At 38.6% G+C, this 15,999-nt stretch overlaps 5 protein-coding genes across 5 annotated transcripts; 4 read left to right on the top strand and 1 right to left on the bottom strand.

The window, feature by feature from the left end:
• Window positions 1–24: 24 nt before the first annotated feature.
• On the top strand, window positions 25–2,144 carry DI09_109p50 (uncharacterized protein; the record flags this gene model as incomplete). Its single annotated transcript, XM_013384138.1, has 2 exons — window positions 25–1,943; window positions 1,994–2,144. Coding segments are annotated over 2 exons (2,070 nt in total), but the record flags the coding sequence as incomplete, so codon positions are not given.
• A 1,456-nt stretch (window positions 2,145–3,600) lies between these two features.
• DI09_109p40 (uncharacterized protein) lies at window positions 3,601–4,134 on the top strand (the record flags this gene model as incomplete). The annotated part of the gene is made up of 1 exon (XM_013384137.1): window positions 3,601–4,134. One exon carries the CDS (start codon window positions 3,601–3,603, stop codon window positions 4,132–4,134), a length of 534 nt encoding a protein of 177 aa, XP_013239591.1.
• A 342-nt stretch (window positions 4,135–4,476) lies between these two features.
• DI09_109p30 (uncharacterized protein) lies at window positions 4,477–5,250 on the top strand (the record flags this gene model as incomplete). Its single annotated transcript, XM_013384136.1, has 1 exon — window positions 4,477–5,250. One exon carries the CDS (start codon window positions 4,477–4,479, stop codon window positions 5,248–5,250), a length of 774 nt encoding a protein of 257 aa, XP_013239590.1.
• Window positions 5,251–6,475: 1,225 nt separating this feature from the next.
• Window positions 6,476–7,993, bottom strand: DI09_109p20 (glucose transporter 1; the record flags this gene model as incomplete). Its single annotated transcript, XM_013384135.1, has 1 exon — window positions 6,476–7,993. One exon carries the CDS (start codon window positions 7,991–7,993, stop codon window positions 6,476–6,478), a length of 1,518 nt encoding a protein of 505 aa, XP_013239589.1.
• Window positions 7,994–9,323: 1,330 nt separating this feature from the next.
• On the top strand, window positions 9,324–15,999 carry DI09_109p10 (uncharacterized protein; the record flags this gene model as incomplete). Its single annotated transcript, XM_013384134.1, has 1 exon — window positions 9,324–15,999. A coding segment is annotated over one exon (6,676 nt), but the record flags the coding sequence as incomplete, so codon positions are not given.

Raw genomic sequence — 15,999 nt, 5'->3', positions numbered from 1 at the left:
GTTTTCGGATCTCTAGTAAATGAGATACAACCGAAGCTTCCAGAAAAATCAAAAAAGCCTTTAAAAGATAAATCTGATACATCTTTAGAAACTTCTGATCATAAAGACAGTGAATTGGGATCCGATTTCGAAGATCTTTCTAATGAGGATTCATCAGCTTTTGATCAAAGAGAGGATCCAAAAACTCAATCAAAAATAACATTTGTCACTTCAGCTCCATCAGCTCTATCGGATTCGTTGGTTGTACCGCCAGTTCAGGAAGCTCAGGAAACCCAATCAGTTATTTCTGATGAAGAAGCTCCATCAGCTCTATCAGATTGGTTGGTTGTATCGCCAGTTCAGGAAGTTCAGGAAACTCAATCAGTTCTATCTGATGAAGAAGCTCAAAAAGCTCAAGCTCTAGAAAATAAAAAAACTAAAGAAGCTCTGGAAGCCCAGGAAAACGAAAAACCCTTAGAAGCTCTGAAAGCTATCCTAATTCAGAAAGCTCTAGAAGCCCTGAAAGATGATCAAAAACCCCTGGAAGCTCTGAAAGCTACCCTAATTCAGAAAGCTCGTGATGCTCTGGAAGCTATACTAATTCAGAAACCTCATAAAGTTCAACTAGTTCTATCGGATTGGTTAGCTCACGAAGATCAGGAAGCTCTGGAAGATCAGGAAGATCAGGAATATTTGGAATTTCGAGAAGCTTTGCAAGCTCTGGAAGCTCAGGAAGATCAGGAAGATCAGGGAGTTATGCTGATCGAGAAAGCTTACGGTGCTATAACCCTAATACGACATTTTAAATCTCGCAAAGTTCAGCAAGTCCATGAACTTTTAACAGCTCTGAAAGATCAAACACCCTTCGAAGCTCTGAGAGTTATAATATTTCAGAACGGGTTAGAAGCTAAAGAAGCTCTGAAAGTTCTTGAAGCTCTGGGAGCTCTGGCAGATCTGGGAGCTCTATTAATTCATAAAGTTCATGACTTTCTACTAGCTCGGAAGGCTCATGATGCTCTAGAAGCTCTACTAATTATGAAAGCTAAGAAAGCTCTACTAGCTCAGAAGGCTCATCGTGCTCTAGAAGCTCTACTAATTGAGAAAGCTGAGAAAGCTGAGAAAGCTCTACTAATTCAGGAAACTTTGTGTGTTCTGGATGCTCTGGAAGGTATGCAAGATCTGAAAAATCTGAAAGCTCTGAAAGCTCTGAAAGCCATACTATTTCAAAAAGCTCACGGTGCTTTGGAAGCTCTACTAATTCAGAAACCTCAGAAAGCTCATTTTGCTCTGGAAGCTCTGGAAGCTAAAAAATATGAGAAAGCTCTAAAAGATGAAAAGGCTCTGGAAGCTCTAGAAGCTCTAGAAGCTAAAAAATATGAGAAAGCTCTAAAAGATGAAAAAGCTCTGAAAGCTCTAAAAGCTCTGGAAGCTCTAAAAGCTCTGGAAGCTCTAAAAGTTAAAGAATACCCTAAAGCTAAAAAAGATGAAAAGCCTCAAACTCTGGAAAATCGTAAAGCTAAAGAAGCTCTGAAAGGTCTGAAAGCTCTGAAGGCTCTGGACGTTCTAAAAGCACTGGAAGCTCTAAAAGTTCTGGAAGATGAAAAACCCCTGCAAGCTCTGAAAGCTCTGAAAACTATAGTAATTCAGAAAGCTCATGATGCTCTGAAAGATATGATAATTCACGAACCCGATACAGAAGGACCAATAGTTCATAGAAGTTATCAGGGAGCTCTGAACTGTCTGGAAGATCTGAAAAGTGAGAAATATCTGGCTCCAAAAGGCCTGAAAGCTGAAATAATTCAGGAAGCTTTGGAACCTCTGCAGTATATCGAAGATCTGGAAGCTAAAAAAGTTCTGAAAGATCAAGCACTGAAAACTATACTAATTTGGAAAGCTCCACCAAGAAAAACTTTTGTCGCTTCAGATGCCAATGAAGAAAATCCCCAGCTTCGTCAAGAACTTTTGTAACTTCAGGTGCCGATGAAAAAGAGGTTAGGCTTAGTGTTAGTGTTAGGTTTTACTATGCTTTATTTTCTAATAAACGAACTTATGGGGTGAAAGCTGCAACTAGGACAGATGGGCGAATCAGAGTGCAGGCGGAATTAAATTGGATTGAATTGGATTGGATTCACAGGTTAGACAAATACGTATTTGAGGGAAACTAGGCAACAAGGTTTTTAAAAAGATCATATTAACACGAGTTCAGCAGATGGTCCAAAGGGGGTGTAGTGATGGTTTTCCTGGATTTTTGCGGCGAAGGCGGAAAATGAAGTTGCCCAGGTGGGTCTAAAGGCAAAAAAAGCGGTGTCCAAAACATGTAATCATTAGCCAATATCAAATAATTTGATCCATTGCTCTCCAACCATGCCATGCTTAAAATGTCAAAAAATGTCGAAAATTTTATTGTCTCGAAAACGGTCAGAAATGATATGGAACAACAGGAAATGTCCAAGAAACGCAAGAAAAACATGCGCAGCGCTCCAAACGGCCCAAAAACCGCAATATGGGTCAATTTGGAACAGCTGAAAAGGGAGCAGTAAATTATATGAAAAGGCCAGTTATTTGGCTAATTAGTTCAAGTTTTGGGTGCTTATTACATGAGCTGCAGAACATCAACACAAATTAAATTTACTGCAAACATGCAATTAATTGGTGAACAAACTAAAAGATGAGAACTCGAATATTTAGTGACATCCAATTTAAAGGCAATTCACAAATTTATACACAATCACCCGAATTATATGCAATTTAGGAAATTTACCGGAAATGCAGGAAACTCGCCACGCTTTCATCAAATTTTGTAGAAATTCATCGATCTCTGCCCCCCGTTCTTTTGACATCAATCCAATGTGCTCGCATTCCTCAAGATCAAAGAAATGGCTGCTTGATGCCAGAAACGAACTGTCGTTGCAGAAAAAGACTCGAAGGTCATTGATGTGCTTATTGACTGTTTGCTGTCTTTGAGAGACAACAAGGTATTCAAAACGCAAACTGGAGAAAATATTACGATTTTTGAGATCAAGGAGCCTCTTACGCGATCTTATACGGAGTCCTTCAAAAAGATATTGAACAAGAAGCTCGAGAATATTTTGAAAAATAGCAGCAAGAAAACTCGCGCGTTGATCGCCGATTGTCCTTTTGTCGATTGCTGCGAAAAGATCTGAAATTTGGGATGTGGAGCATCCATGGAATCTCTATTTTCATATTCCATTCCATATTCGATGAAAAATACACCAAGATAAGGCAGAAGTCTTGGAAACCAGTTATTTGCCATTGCCATTTCGATAAAGTTTAACCTTGAAAACGAAATGAAAGATCTCAATGAGCCACCTTTATTCTTCAAAAACGAAAATATGTATTCTACCCTGGAGCTCTATTATGATTATGAGGAACTAGAAAAATCAAGAAAAAATCAACCCATTCCTTTTCAAATATTTCAACCATTTAAACGAAAAGATATATGAACATGAAGACAATCTCAAGGTTTTTTTGAAGCATGTAGTGATGGAAAACATCAAAACGTCTTCTGATCGGCTTGTATCATCTCCCACTGAATTTATTTTATCTTGAAGTCAAAATCTGAGGCTTCGTAGCAAAAAAGATGCCCAATTTGATTCTTTGATGGCCTTCATTTTGGAAACCAGAACTACACAATTGTTTGATGTCGGTGCTCTTTTGAAGACTCATTCCAAATCCATGGTAGCACACGAAATCCTGGATTCAAAGAAATACAATTGCGTCGTCTATTACGATGAAAAAGAAAATGTGATTGTTTATCAAACGGAAACTGGCAGAATCGGGTGGGATTTGCCTGTAGAGGGCCAATTTTTGTTTCTTAAAACCAAGTATGGTTTGAAAAACGACAAGATTTTGCTGTATCTTGACCAGGCCCATTGCTTTGGAACCAATGTCGATGTCAACAATCCATTTGCAGTTTGCGTGGTTACTTTCTCGACCCTTGTGTACACTAAAAGTTTTTACCAAGCGCTCTTAAGAGCCCGAAAGCTGCTGAATGGAATTTCGACTGTTAATCAGTACACTCAGCCTAAAAAATATCCACGCCACCAGATTAAGATGTTTGTTTATTCAATGCTCCAGTATGAAAAAGCTATCAGTTCAATGTTGAGCCAGAGAGACAGGAAAAACTATGATTGAAAAGCAATTTTTTTTGAGCGCTGTAAAGTCTGATAGCACGCACTGCTGAATTGCAAAAGGTTTTTACTTGTGCCCACCTGAATCAGCTCAAGAGAGATCATAAAGAAAGAGCTCTTCTCCGCTGGCACGAATTATTTCCCATGGTTTTGAAGAGCTTGTGATGTCCCGCCTATTCCTGTGCAGACGATCGAATTCCTAGCTGGGACAGGATTCTCAACCTGAACGATCAAAATCTATTGAGCAGCTTAAATAGATCTTTTTTCTGAGAGAATCGCAAAGCGTGACATTTTTAAATTCTTTCAAGCTAGCGAGGGAGGGAAATTTTTCCCCCCTTCCTTTAAAATGCCATCCATTGCATCGATTACCAAAAATCTTGTATGGGATAGCGAGACTGTTGTACAATCCACCCAAGAGCAAAAATCTATTCAAGAGCAAGAAGAGGTTCATGAAAACGTGCAAGATCCAAATTTAGTCGCTGCAAACCCTTCACCTTTTGGAATATCTGATGCTGTACTTGATAATTTAAAGGTTGGATTTACAGATGACTTTGCAACAACAGTTGCTGGAAGCTTCAGTTTAAACGATACATACACGAAATACCCGGCATTTGTTGACATCTTTCGTGGAGAAAAGCTATTCGCCACAATGAACGATATCGCTGAAAAGCTCAAAAATCCCTCTCACTTTTTCTTCTCGCCTGCACTGATTAACATCTATGATCTGGACGAATTTGACTTGGAAGACATGCTGCACTATCTGGCATACTCTGGCGGTGCCGTTGGTTTTATGGATCTTCTGGATAGCTTTACAAAGGCTGATAGAGATTTGATTTTTGGTTTTATCGCAGCTCATGAGCCGATCTTGCAGCAATGGATCTATTTTGCACGGAAATTCGAAAAGACATCTTCCTTGAGGCTATTGAGACGTATACAATCGCAGTTTAAAGGTAGCACCAAATACGATTTCACAAACGTTGCTATAAAAGCCACGATTTCTGAAGGGAAATTGTACCCCAGAGTGCGTTCAAAGGACCCAAAAAAGCCCTTCAATCTAGATCAGTTTAATTTGCCTTTGGTTTCCGATGATGGCAAAACTTGCAAGGCGATCAAGGTTTAGCGTGAGCAAGACGCCTGAGAGCATCAAAAAGCCTTTGTTGAGCTTTCTAATCAAAACAGCAATGTTTTAATTCGCAAATGGGACATTTTAATAAATTTTTTGTTGGACTCACAGTTTGTGTATATTGGCCGGAAAATTAATTTCAATTCACAGCATGTTTTTAAAAGCAAAAGATGGCATCAATTCAAGCATGCATCTCCATACTCACAACAACGAGATAGCACTTTCTAAAATCTGTCCAGCAAAATCGCTAAAAAGAATCTTGGAGACAGAAAATTTCCACTCATCAATATATATGCAACTTTGCCAAATGACGACACATCAATGGACTATGAATAGCGAGCGGTCCCACCCAACACCATATTCCTACACGGGTTAAATATGCTGGCGTTCCGCACTTCATTGGATAGAAGTCGGCACTTGAAAGCTTTAAATCGGCCAGTTTTTATGTCGCAATAGGAAGGGGAAGCCTACAGCGTCAACGAGGTCTGCTGTCACGAGTATTTTTGAAAGCTCAATATCTCGATGAGGAAACCCATGTAGATTCATAAAGCAAATTCTCGCTGAAATTGAGAAGAGATATGCTGTAGCTTCTGTTTCGCATAGGATTCCACTAGAGGAGGATATCTAAGTGGCAAGTCAGTAGGTGGTAAGATATTAAGGGAAAATTTCACGTTATCTAGCAATTGGAGGGGTTAAATGGACCTTTGACGAGGAGCCCCGCCCGATTTGACCGTTGAGACTATAGGTGCGGCCATCAATTGTGTGCGACGACATCAAATAATTTCAATATCCAATTTATTAAACCCTAAATTTTCAACCAACTTGCCTATGATCCCACCTGCTCCGGGCGATCAGCATGCATTTCAAAAATATTTTATAATTCCAGCGGGTCATTTCTAATTTGTAGATTCGAAAAATCTCTATTTTATTAAAGATTTAAAAGTCTATGACTCGCCTCAAGATCTCGTTTAAATTTTTCTAGCGAAATAAGATTAATAGGAGAAATGATCGGATTTTTTGTCTAATTCTGGAACAGATAATGCCATAATTAGCGTAAAACCAAGGGAAAAGACTCCAAAAAAGAGAAGTGAACCCTCCTTTAAAGTGGAAAAAATCATATTTGCGGTATAGGTAATTAAGAAACCACAGGACCAATTCACTATGGATCTAAATAAACAATAATTTTGGTGAAAGTCTTGAGCTGTGATTTCTGGATTAATCATCAAAGGGATAGATTCAACTCCAAATGCAAAAAAACGACGAAAGCCAATGCTGGAGGAAATTTTAGGACCTCCAGATTTTTCGAGAAACCAATGAACATTAAGAAGGAAAAAAATGTGCATCCAGTTCCACTAATTAGACCGATATACTTCATAGCCCAAGTATTGGCTATATGCGCAAGACAATGATCGGATGTATCGTTCGGGTCTTTTAGATTTTTAATTGCAAAATTGAAAAGAGTTCCAACGAAATTTGCAACCCCCAAAAGAATATAAATATTCGGCTGGTGGCCAAATATCTCTTTTGCATAAGAAAAGTATCCGTTAATGAAAGAGAACTGTTGAAAAATATTGAGGCAGAGGAAAATTGTAAAGAACTTACTTTCTTCCTGAAAATATGTTCTCAAAAAATTGTCCATTGTCTGTTTAGGCATTTTTTGGATGCAACTTTTTGCATCAGGAGCCTTTTGGTTTTTAACAGCTGGATCTTTCTCAGAAGAATTAAAGTTTAGAAGAATAAACGCTATTATTGCTAATACTCCAGTTACAAAATTAAAACCTCTCCAGGTCAAATAATCGTTATCCAGTAAATACTGTTTGATGAGAGCACCAAAAAGTATTTCTCCTGGGGCCATTAGCGGATAAATCATTCCAAAAAAAGCTGCTAACGACAGATACTCGCTTTCGGAATGTTCAACCATCAGTAAATCGCCATAAAAAATAGGAACCATTATGCCGGCAATCCCACTAGCCATTCCAAGAAGAAAACGCCCGATAGCCAAGATGATCCAATTGCTAGAAATATAGGACAAAATTGCTCCAAAAAATAAGAGTATACAACTGACATTTAGATACTTTTCGGTGGTGTATTTCGGATCAAATCTCGTAAAAATCGATCCAAGCGTTCCACCTAAATAAAAGAAAGAAACAGCAAAAGAACGCCCTGCCTCAAGGGAAAATTTGTGGATAAAAAAAGATATAAGTATATTTGAGTTCATATTTTGTGATAACTTTAAATAATCAAGCTCTTCTGAAGAGAACCCTGAATCATCAATTTTTTTTGAGGGCATCTTTGCGATATTGCGAGTTAAAGTATTAAATTCTACGTGTTTAGTTGGAGATGCAATGTTTGAACGGTTCGAATTATCCTTGTTTGACTCGATGCTATTGTTGCTAGACCGTAGACCCAAGGTTTTTTCTGTAAACCTTCCATTTTTGAAAGTTTTTATATTCAGATCAGGGGTGGGCGTTAGGGATTTGTTATAATAAGCATTTGCATTCATAGAAGCTGAAGATGAATATTTCAGGTATTCACCCTGAGACATCCAAAGATTTTGATCATGTTTTGGCCCTGAGGGGATAATTGGAATATTATGGAAAGCAAGTGCAATGGCAAGAATATATGGCCCACCTAATTTTAAAAAAAACCGAAAAGTGCGAAAGTACCAAGTTAAAGAGGCGGAAGTTAAGGAACTCAAAAAGACAAGAACAAACAGATATTTTAAGCGGTTAGGATTCATTAAAAAATCTAACGAGTTATCAGGTGACGTGTCTTCATTTTAGTGTGAACTAACCCAAAATTGCTTATTAAATTTACACGAAAAATTTAGGGTTGTAGCTATTTAAAATCTAAGTGGAAAGTTCTCTTAACGTGCAGCGAGTAGTCAGAAACATTCTAGTACTAACCTTACATTCAGAGACACGGCTTGCTGGTGATTTAAAAATATTCCAGAGTTGGGGTTAAACCCAACTTTCAAAAGTTCATGATGCACAAAGTGGTACCAATGTAGATGTCTCCCTTTCCTCGTATTTTCTTCGAATCATAGAGATGCTACTGTTTTTTCTGTAACTCTAACCCTAACAATCGGAACGGGTAAATTCGAGTTGGAAGTAAACTCCAATCATAGTTTTTTCAAGTAGCAGTGTCTTGGCACAACCTAGCCTAGCCTAGCCTATCCTAAGCTAAGCTAAGCTATTTTCGAGTCGTGTTGCTTATTAGAATTGACGGCACAAAAGTAATCCTGAGAGGTTTTAATCAGCTGATTACAAATAGAGCAGTGCAGCCTTAAATTTTCTTTTCGTTATTTTTTACAGTCTTGTAAACAAATTCCCGAATAAATTAAATATTTGGCCAAAAGATAAAAAATCCGAATGTTGACTGTTACTAATCAGAAAATTACAGAAGGCTAAATCGGGTTAAGGGGCCACCTTTTAGTTGGCTGTTTATCTTATAATTGGAGCGAGCCTGCGTTTGGCTTATGATTATGCTTTATCTCACGATAAAAATGTAATTATCGGGATTAGATACTTGTTCCGTGCGAAGAGCTGTCAACGACCGCTAGCTAGACCGTTCAGGGGCTTATTAAGCGCAATTCAATAGATCTGATTGGGTTAATAATCCGATCCAAATCAGAAGTACTTAAGGGCGAGCCAAAGTTGGCGATGTGTGCTATAAACTAAAAATACCAACCACAGGATGGGGCATTAAAAGTGCACATCCGTAAGTTAGCTCGACTGGATGAATTGCAGTTGAAAGTGGGTTAAAAGTGGGTTAAAAGTGTGCAAGGACAAATTAAATCGTCCAAAATACTGGAAAATGCCCGATACGCGATGTCGAATTTTGTGAATCTCGTGATCAATGCGTGGTAAGCGTAAGAATCAAACTATAGACCATTTAATTGTCATATGAAAATTTAAAACTTGTAAAATGGAAGCAAATTCGGGAATGTTTAAATGCCGAATTGGCCTGTAATCTGCGGCGTGCATCAAGCACCAATAGCCTTCATTTTAATCGGACTTTAATTAAAAAGATGCATTTACAACACCGAGCTTTTGATGTACATAAACACAATGACAAGAATTATGAGGTTTGCATTCATATGCATTGGATTACTTGTTCATACCGTGCTGAGCGAAAATTTGAAGATTGAAGATCTTTGCCAGTTCATAGGAGACGATTTTACCCCGAAGGTATTTGAGGGACAAACTGCAGTAGATGCAAACGAAGCCATTCATACCATATTTTCGCATTCCAAGACAAATTTATTGAACGGAAAATACGGCATTAGTTCAATGGTCTACGATAAGATTATCGGCACAATTATACAGGTCTCCGAATTCAATCCATCTAATATTTATGAAAAAGTAAACAAGTTGGAAATCTTGCCATCAAGTGCTGACCTAAAAGTCTTTGGAGATGAGACAAAGTCTGTAGTTTTCTACTGTGGATTTACAGGGCATGCAATGTTGTGTGAAATTTTCAAGGTCACCTCTCCTGATCGCAAACATGAGCATTTATGGAAGGTCCTTGTTTACAACAGTGGGAATGGCTTAGAGCATCATCCAGGATATCATGTTGGTCCAAAAGAAAAATATTCACCAGTGGTCATATATGAAGGTCCTCCACTTCTTGTCAATGAAGCCTGGGTTGAGGCTGCAATGCACTTTGGCTCGTATGAAAAAGTTATCAAGAATTTCTATCCTAGACTTTTAGGCAATTTTGATCGCTCCAATGAAACGTATGACGTATTTATTGATCCACAAAGAACGGGAACATGTTCTTTTTCATCGTATCATGCATATTTTACATTTAAGCTCGGTGAGAGTGAGTATAAAAAGATTTTTGCAGTTGCGTCTTCAAGCGCTCTGAAGGATTTTGTATCTGGACGATTTTCAGATCTTGTTTCAGAAAAATATCTCTCCAAGCATGCCCTTTTTTTTGCTTTCCCAGCGATATTACTTCCGTTTTACAGATTCATCTATCAAATAGCCAACATGTTTCCTTTCAAGTTTTTGACGGGGCCGATATTTTTATTACAATGCTATTTAAATGAACGTGTCACAGGGTTTTTGGCTTTAATTCCATTTCTATCGAAAGAAAGACGCGAAAAAATTCGATCTTTTAACCATGAAAAATTGGCATCTTATACCAGCGCCTTGAACGAGATAGGAAAGTTTCATTTTTTGAGATGGAATGTTGATCTTGTTGATACAATGTTCAGATATCTGGTTGAAATTGGAAATGGCGTGTTTGGGACAAAAGAACATCTCTTTTTTGACGATCTGAAAGTATCTTATGATCAATTCCAAATAGCAAGGAAGAAAAATATTTTCGACGCAGTTCCTACACACATAGCAGATAATAGAGGTATAAGAGCCTCTTTTTCCGAACCAGATTGGAAGCCTTTTTCGCTTGGTTATCACGAAAAGTTATCCACTAGAGACATGTTTTACTGCGAGCTTCCCAATTTCGAGTATGAAGATGGTACTTATGATGGCGGGAATTTCACCGAATTTTCAAACTCAATTTTGCGTTTTTTGGCCAACGAAATCGCTTATCAGCCATGCTTTATGGGCGAAAAGATTCCTCTGATTTCGTATCTGGATTCTGTGACGTTTCGGATCGTGAAAATGGTAGACAAATTTGATTCACTCGATGTCAATAAAATGTGGTTTCTTTACGAATTTTTTGCTAAAGTACTGCGTTTATTAGAATATGAGGATTGTCGCAACTTTATTTACCAAAAGAGTCTCATTTTAGTTGAAATTTTCAAAATTTACAAGCGAATATACACCCGGCATTTAAAGGCATCTCTGAATGGCGATGAAAATAAGTTTAGGCTTCTTAATGATTCGATTTTTGAAAAGCTATCGCCCTCTTTTTCATATTATAACCAAATCGATCTTCTAGAAAGGAAGTTACCAACAGATAGGAAGATTTTTCAGTTTCTTCCGGAGGATCAAGAACTTGGCTCTAAATTGGTCTCCATATTGTTTAAAGGCAGCCAAGACCTTCCGAATTTAGACGAAATGAGACAATTTTTCGCTTTGTATCGGATTAATTACGAGAAAGACGATTATCATGGTTATGATCCAGATCATTATAAAAGGATGGCATATATTTTGACAGTAATTTTGAACCCTCTTAACGTTAAAAAACCTAGCCAAGGTGTGCTCCCAAAAGCCTGCTTACTTGATACATATTATTACAATCTTTTGCACATGCTTCACGAGCTATCACACGATCATCTCTATTCATATGTTGTATCTGCATCCAGTTCATTTTGCTTTTACAGTTCAATTGATACTCAAAGTCATTTTGAGGTTAAAAAAACTGGTTACAGTAATGCTAAAGAAATCTCATCGCTATTTTGGAAAGAAAAAAGACCGCTGGACTTGATGAATTTGAATGACAAATTTTCGTCTATTTTTTATTTCTTGACTTACCTGCAAGAAGATGATGCTTTCATTTTATCTGAAGCTGGACTTGGAATTCTTTACACATACATCCTAAAACCATCAACATATGCTGAGGATGACTCTGAAAAGGCTCTACCTCCAGTTATCCGATATTTTTTGTGTCGGAAGGAGAAAATACTCGCAGAAGTTTTTATAAATGGCGATAACACGGAACTGTTTAAGCTTTTGGCAAATTACCAAATAATCCTCAATCGCTTGATGTTGATCCAAAAAACCGACCTCGACATTGGTGATCTTGAGCATGTTTTCGTGGGCGAATATCAGCCGATTTTCGCCTTTCTCAAGCTTAATGCGCTGATACTTGGGGAAAAGCTTTCTAACCTCTCCAATAGCCATAACTTTTATTTGTCGGTGATATCGAATTTTGAGCTCATAAGCTCGTTCTTTTTGGATGAAGAAATTCAATATGTGCTTAGGATGTATTATGACCATTGGAAATTTTCATCCTCTAAATCAAGATGCGCAGCAGAAACAGCAAAAGGAATCCAAAATTTGGTGAATGGAAATTTTCTGGTCAATGAAGAATGGATACAGCTTTCGGGACTTCCGTTCCCTAACCACCGTTTATGGAAAATGATGGACGTAAAACAGAAACGCGATTATAAAGTAGAAGCTATGCTACATCGGCGTCAATCTGATGGGTCAATATTCTCCACCATCAAATATAACGATATGCCTTTATTTCTAAATGCAAGCGATGCTTTTTTATTGAGAAATGGTGAAATAGAAGCCAAGCTTGTTTCTGACGAGTTCAAACTTTTCCAGCCTGAACTGCGTCGCGAAGTTGCATTCAACAGCAAAATGGTAGGATCCGACGATGATATCATTGCATTCAAAACCCACTCTAATAGGTGGATCGACAAAGTGTACCTTTTTGATTCAGACGGATTCGAGTATGGGGAGGTTTCTGGCCGAAATAGTTTACTTTTGAAAAACTCGTCCAAATTCATACAGGAGCTATCGAGCCCACTTCCCTGTTCTTTTCGCATAAATTCGTTTTGCTCTTTCTCTTCGGCATCGCAATCGTTGCTTGATGCGCTTTTGACCCGTGGGGTACTTTTTAACTTTGCATTGGACTCGTACATTTTTACGCTAGAAAGTGAGGCTCAATCCTTTTATTTGTTTGACAGCTACAATGGCCCAGCAAAGGAATTTTACGCCATAAAAGAGGGAAGTGATCAGTATTTTGCTGTTATCAAGGGTGAGAAATTGAAGATGCACCCTCCTGCTGAGATCGAGGAAAATTTCTTCGCCTCGTCAAACTTGCCTTTTCTATTTGTGTCCGCTGAAACGTTTTTTTACACTGTTATCCCGGTACCTATGTCACCACTTGGAAAGTCGTACAAGTTTACTTTTCTCAAGGCCACGTGTAAAGATCTCAAGTTCAACATCGAAGGTTATCATCGAGAGGTCGTCCTTTCCATCGTCTATTGGCTTGTCTTTTTAAGATACTATGACAGGGCTATGCAATACGTTTCCTTGTACACGAGCATTTCGTTCGAACTCACTGAGATCGAATTGGTCATTTTGCAAAATATCCTCGAAATCAAATACCGTGATCTTGAGTATGTTGTGATAGAAGGCTGGGCAAATCATCTTCTTGATGAACATGGCATCTTTTTCAAACGTCTCTTAAATGAAGAGAATAGGGTCAAAAAGATTACCGACATTGCAAATTTGATTTCCATTATCCCATTCAAGTACAAAAGGCTCCTTTTCTCTTTCCTTCCTAACATCGGTGAAGATAAATATCTTTGGGCATATTCTAACAGGTTGGAAATTGGTTCTAGTGATGCAGAGTCGTCAAAAATACAGCCAAATATCACTGACCTTAAAAAAGCTATCGAAGATGCTGACTATAAGCTTTCTCGCAATAGTTTTTCCAAATTAAAGCTGACGCACTGGAGTAAATTTCAATATTTTCGCTTCCCAAGCGGTATCTTTTTTTTTCTATACGACTTAGCCGGATCATGCAAAGACTTGACTGATTTTACGAGCAGATTGAATTCTCATTATCTCAATTCTATACGATTTTATCTTGAAATAAAGAAAGATAAGGACGATTACAAAATTGTCTGCTTATTTCACGTCATTTTCATGGTTTTCAACAGGCTCCCTGATAAGGAAAAACTCGCAACTTTTTTTGCTAAATTTAAAAAAAACACATTTCCTTACGAAGTGTTGGACATTTATGAACAATCTGTGGAATTCAAGTCATTTATCCCTTATAAGAGATTGATCAGAATCACTGCAGTACTCCCATCTCCTCCTGCCGACTATGGAAATCTCCTAAACATAACCGTGCAAAGGAATGCCCTTTCGTCTGATCTTTTCAAGGCAAATGCAAGCTTTACATTCTTTAGTGATGCTGCCTCAATTGAACAGAAATTGAAATCAATAGTTTCCACTGATGAGCCTCTTTATGGGCTTCCCCTGGGTGCCTTAAAAGACCCCAGGCTTCTTGCCCWAATGCTGCTATGCGGGTCGGTTGAGGAACTCGGGGCCTTTTTCACAGTTAGTGCTGAAAAGGTCCCAGAGCTGCTTGATCTTTTGTTGTCCCATTTCATCACATTCTTTTATTGCAAGTCTTCCTTTTTGCAAAAAAATACTTTTTGCCAGGCCTGGCTCGAGGAAAAGGAAGCTTCCACTCAGAAGAGGAGGTCTTTGGTTAGTCAACCATTACCTGTTACTGTGCAGGACAAGGTTTTCATTCTCATCGAGTTTTTCACAAAATATCCGTTGTATGAAGAACAGAGGACCATTATGTCGACAATTTTAGACAAGATGATGCACGGAGGGTCGTATGTTGTGCAACAGGGCATGGCTGGCGGAAAAACCACGCGCTTCGGTCCGGTTGCCGCAATCGTGGCAACGTCAATTTTGAGGAAATTGCCGATTTTCATTTTTCCAAATTCAATCCTCAATCAGAATATTTTGCAGCTGCAGCAATGGCTTTTTGACTTTTTCGGCAAAAGCGTTTTCGAATTCAAATCAGAACGATCGCCCTATGGATACAGCGAACAGTATCTGCGCTATCTCTACTATCGGCTTACAATGGCCCATGATCGCGGCGATGTGTTCGTGTCTTCGATGAACAGCATTCAATGCCTGCTGAATGCTAGGAAGGAACTGCTTTTGCAAAACACGCAGACGTCAAAGAGATCTCTTGTTTGGATTTTGAGGATCTTGCACTTCATTGAACATTACTCGATATTTGTGCTTGACGAAGCAGACGAAATCATGGATGCTTCCGTTCTGTACAACTTTGACACCAACGAGCCCGATGAAAAGGACTGGAAAGTCATTGATGTGCTCATTCAGTGTTTCCTATTTTTGAGACACAAAAAGGTATTCAAATCGCAAACCGGAAACCCGATCACCATCTTTGAAATCAAAGAGCCTCTTACGCTGTCTGCTGTCGAGCTTTTCAAAAAGATATTGCATCAAGAACTTGACCCTATTTTGGAAAATACCAGCCAGGAAACTCGCGCGTTGATAGTTGATCACCTTTTTGTCAATTGCTGGGAAAGGGTCCGAAATGTGGGGTATGGAGCATCCATGGAATCTCCGTTTCCATATCCCATCCCATATTCGATGGCAAACACACCAAGGGAGGGCAGCAGCTTTGGAAACCAGCTGTTCATCATTGCCATTTCGCTCAAGTTTTACCTTGAAAACGAGATGAAAGATCTGAGCGAGCCTCCTTTGTTCTTCAACGAAGATAATATGCATTCGATTCTGGAGCTCTATTACGATTATGAAACGCTAAAACAAATCAAGAGGGAAACCAAGTCATCTGTTTTGAAGCTCTTCAGGCTTTTAAGGGAAAAAATCTATGAAAATGACGACACTCTCAAACTCTTTTTGAGGAATGTAGTAATCGAAGGTATCAATACATCGCCTGATCAGATCGTATCATCTGCCATTGAATTTATTTTGTCTTGCAGTCAGGTCCTTGCATACAGCGGCACCTTATACAATTGGATGAACTTTGAAGTGATCCCAAATGTTGATATTGATGTGAGCCAGTCTTATGTGATCGAGAGACGAATCCACAATTCGTTTGCTTTTGCTCCTCGACCTTGCTACACAAAAAATTACCCTGAAATTCGAAGCTATGTCTCTCAACGCCAAAATCTGGGGCTTCTTGACAACAAGAATGCCCAAGTTGATGCTTTGGTGGCCTTCATTTTGGAAACTAGCACGACAGCATTGTTTGATGCAGGTGCTCTTTTGAAGGATCACTCCAACGCCAAGATAGCAGATC

This window comes from Mitosporidium daphniae (genome assembly GCF_000760515.2).
Source record: "Mitosporidium daphniae strain UGP3 chromosome Unknown contig-109, whole genome shotgun sequence".
NCBI lineage: Eukaryota > Fungi > Microsporidia > Mitosporidium > Mitosporidium daphniae.
Note: the sequence above shows the minus strand (reverse complement) of the source record. Positions and strands in the feature narration are given on the sequence as shown.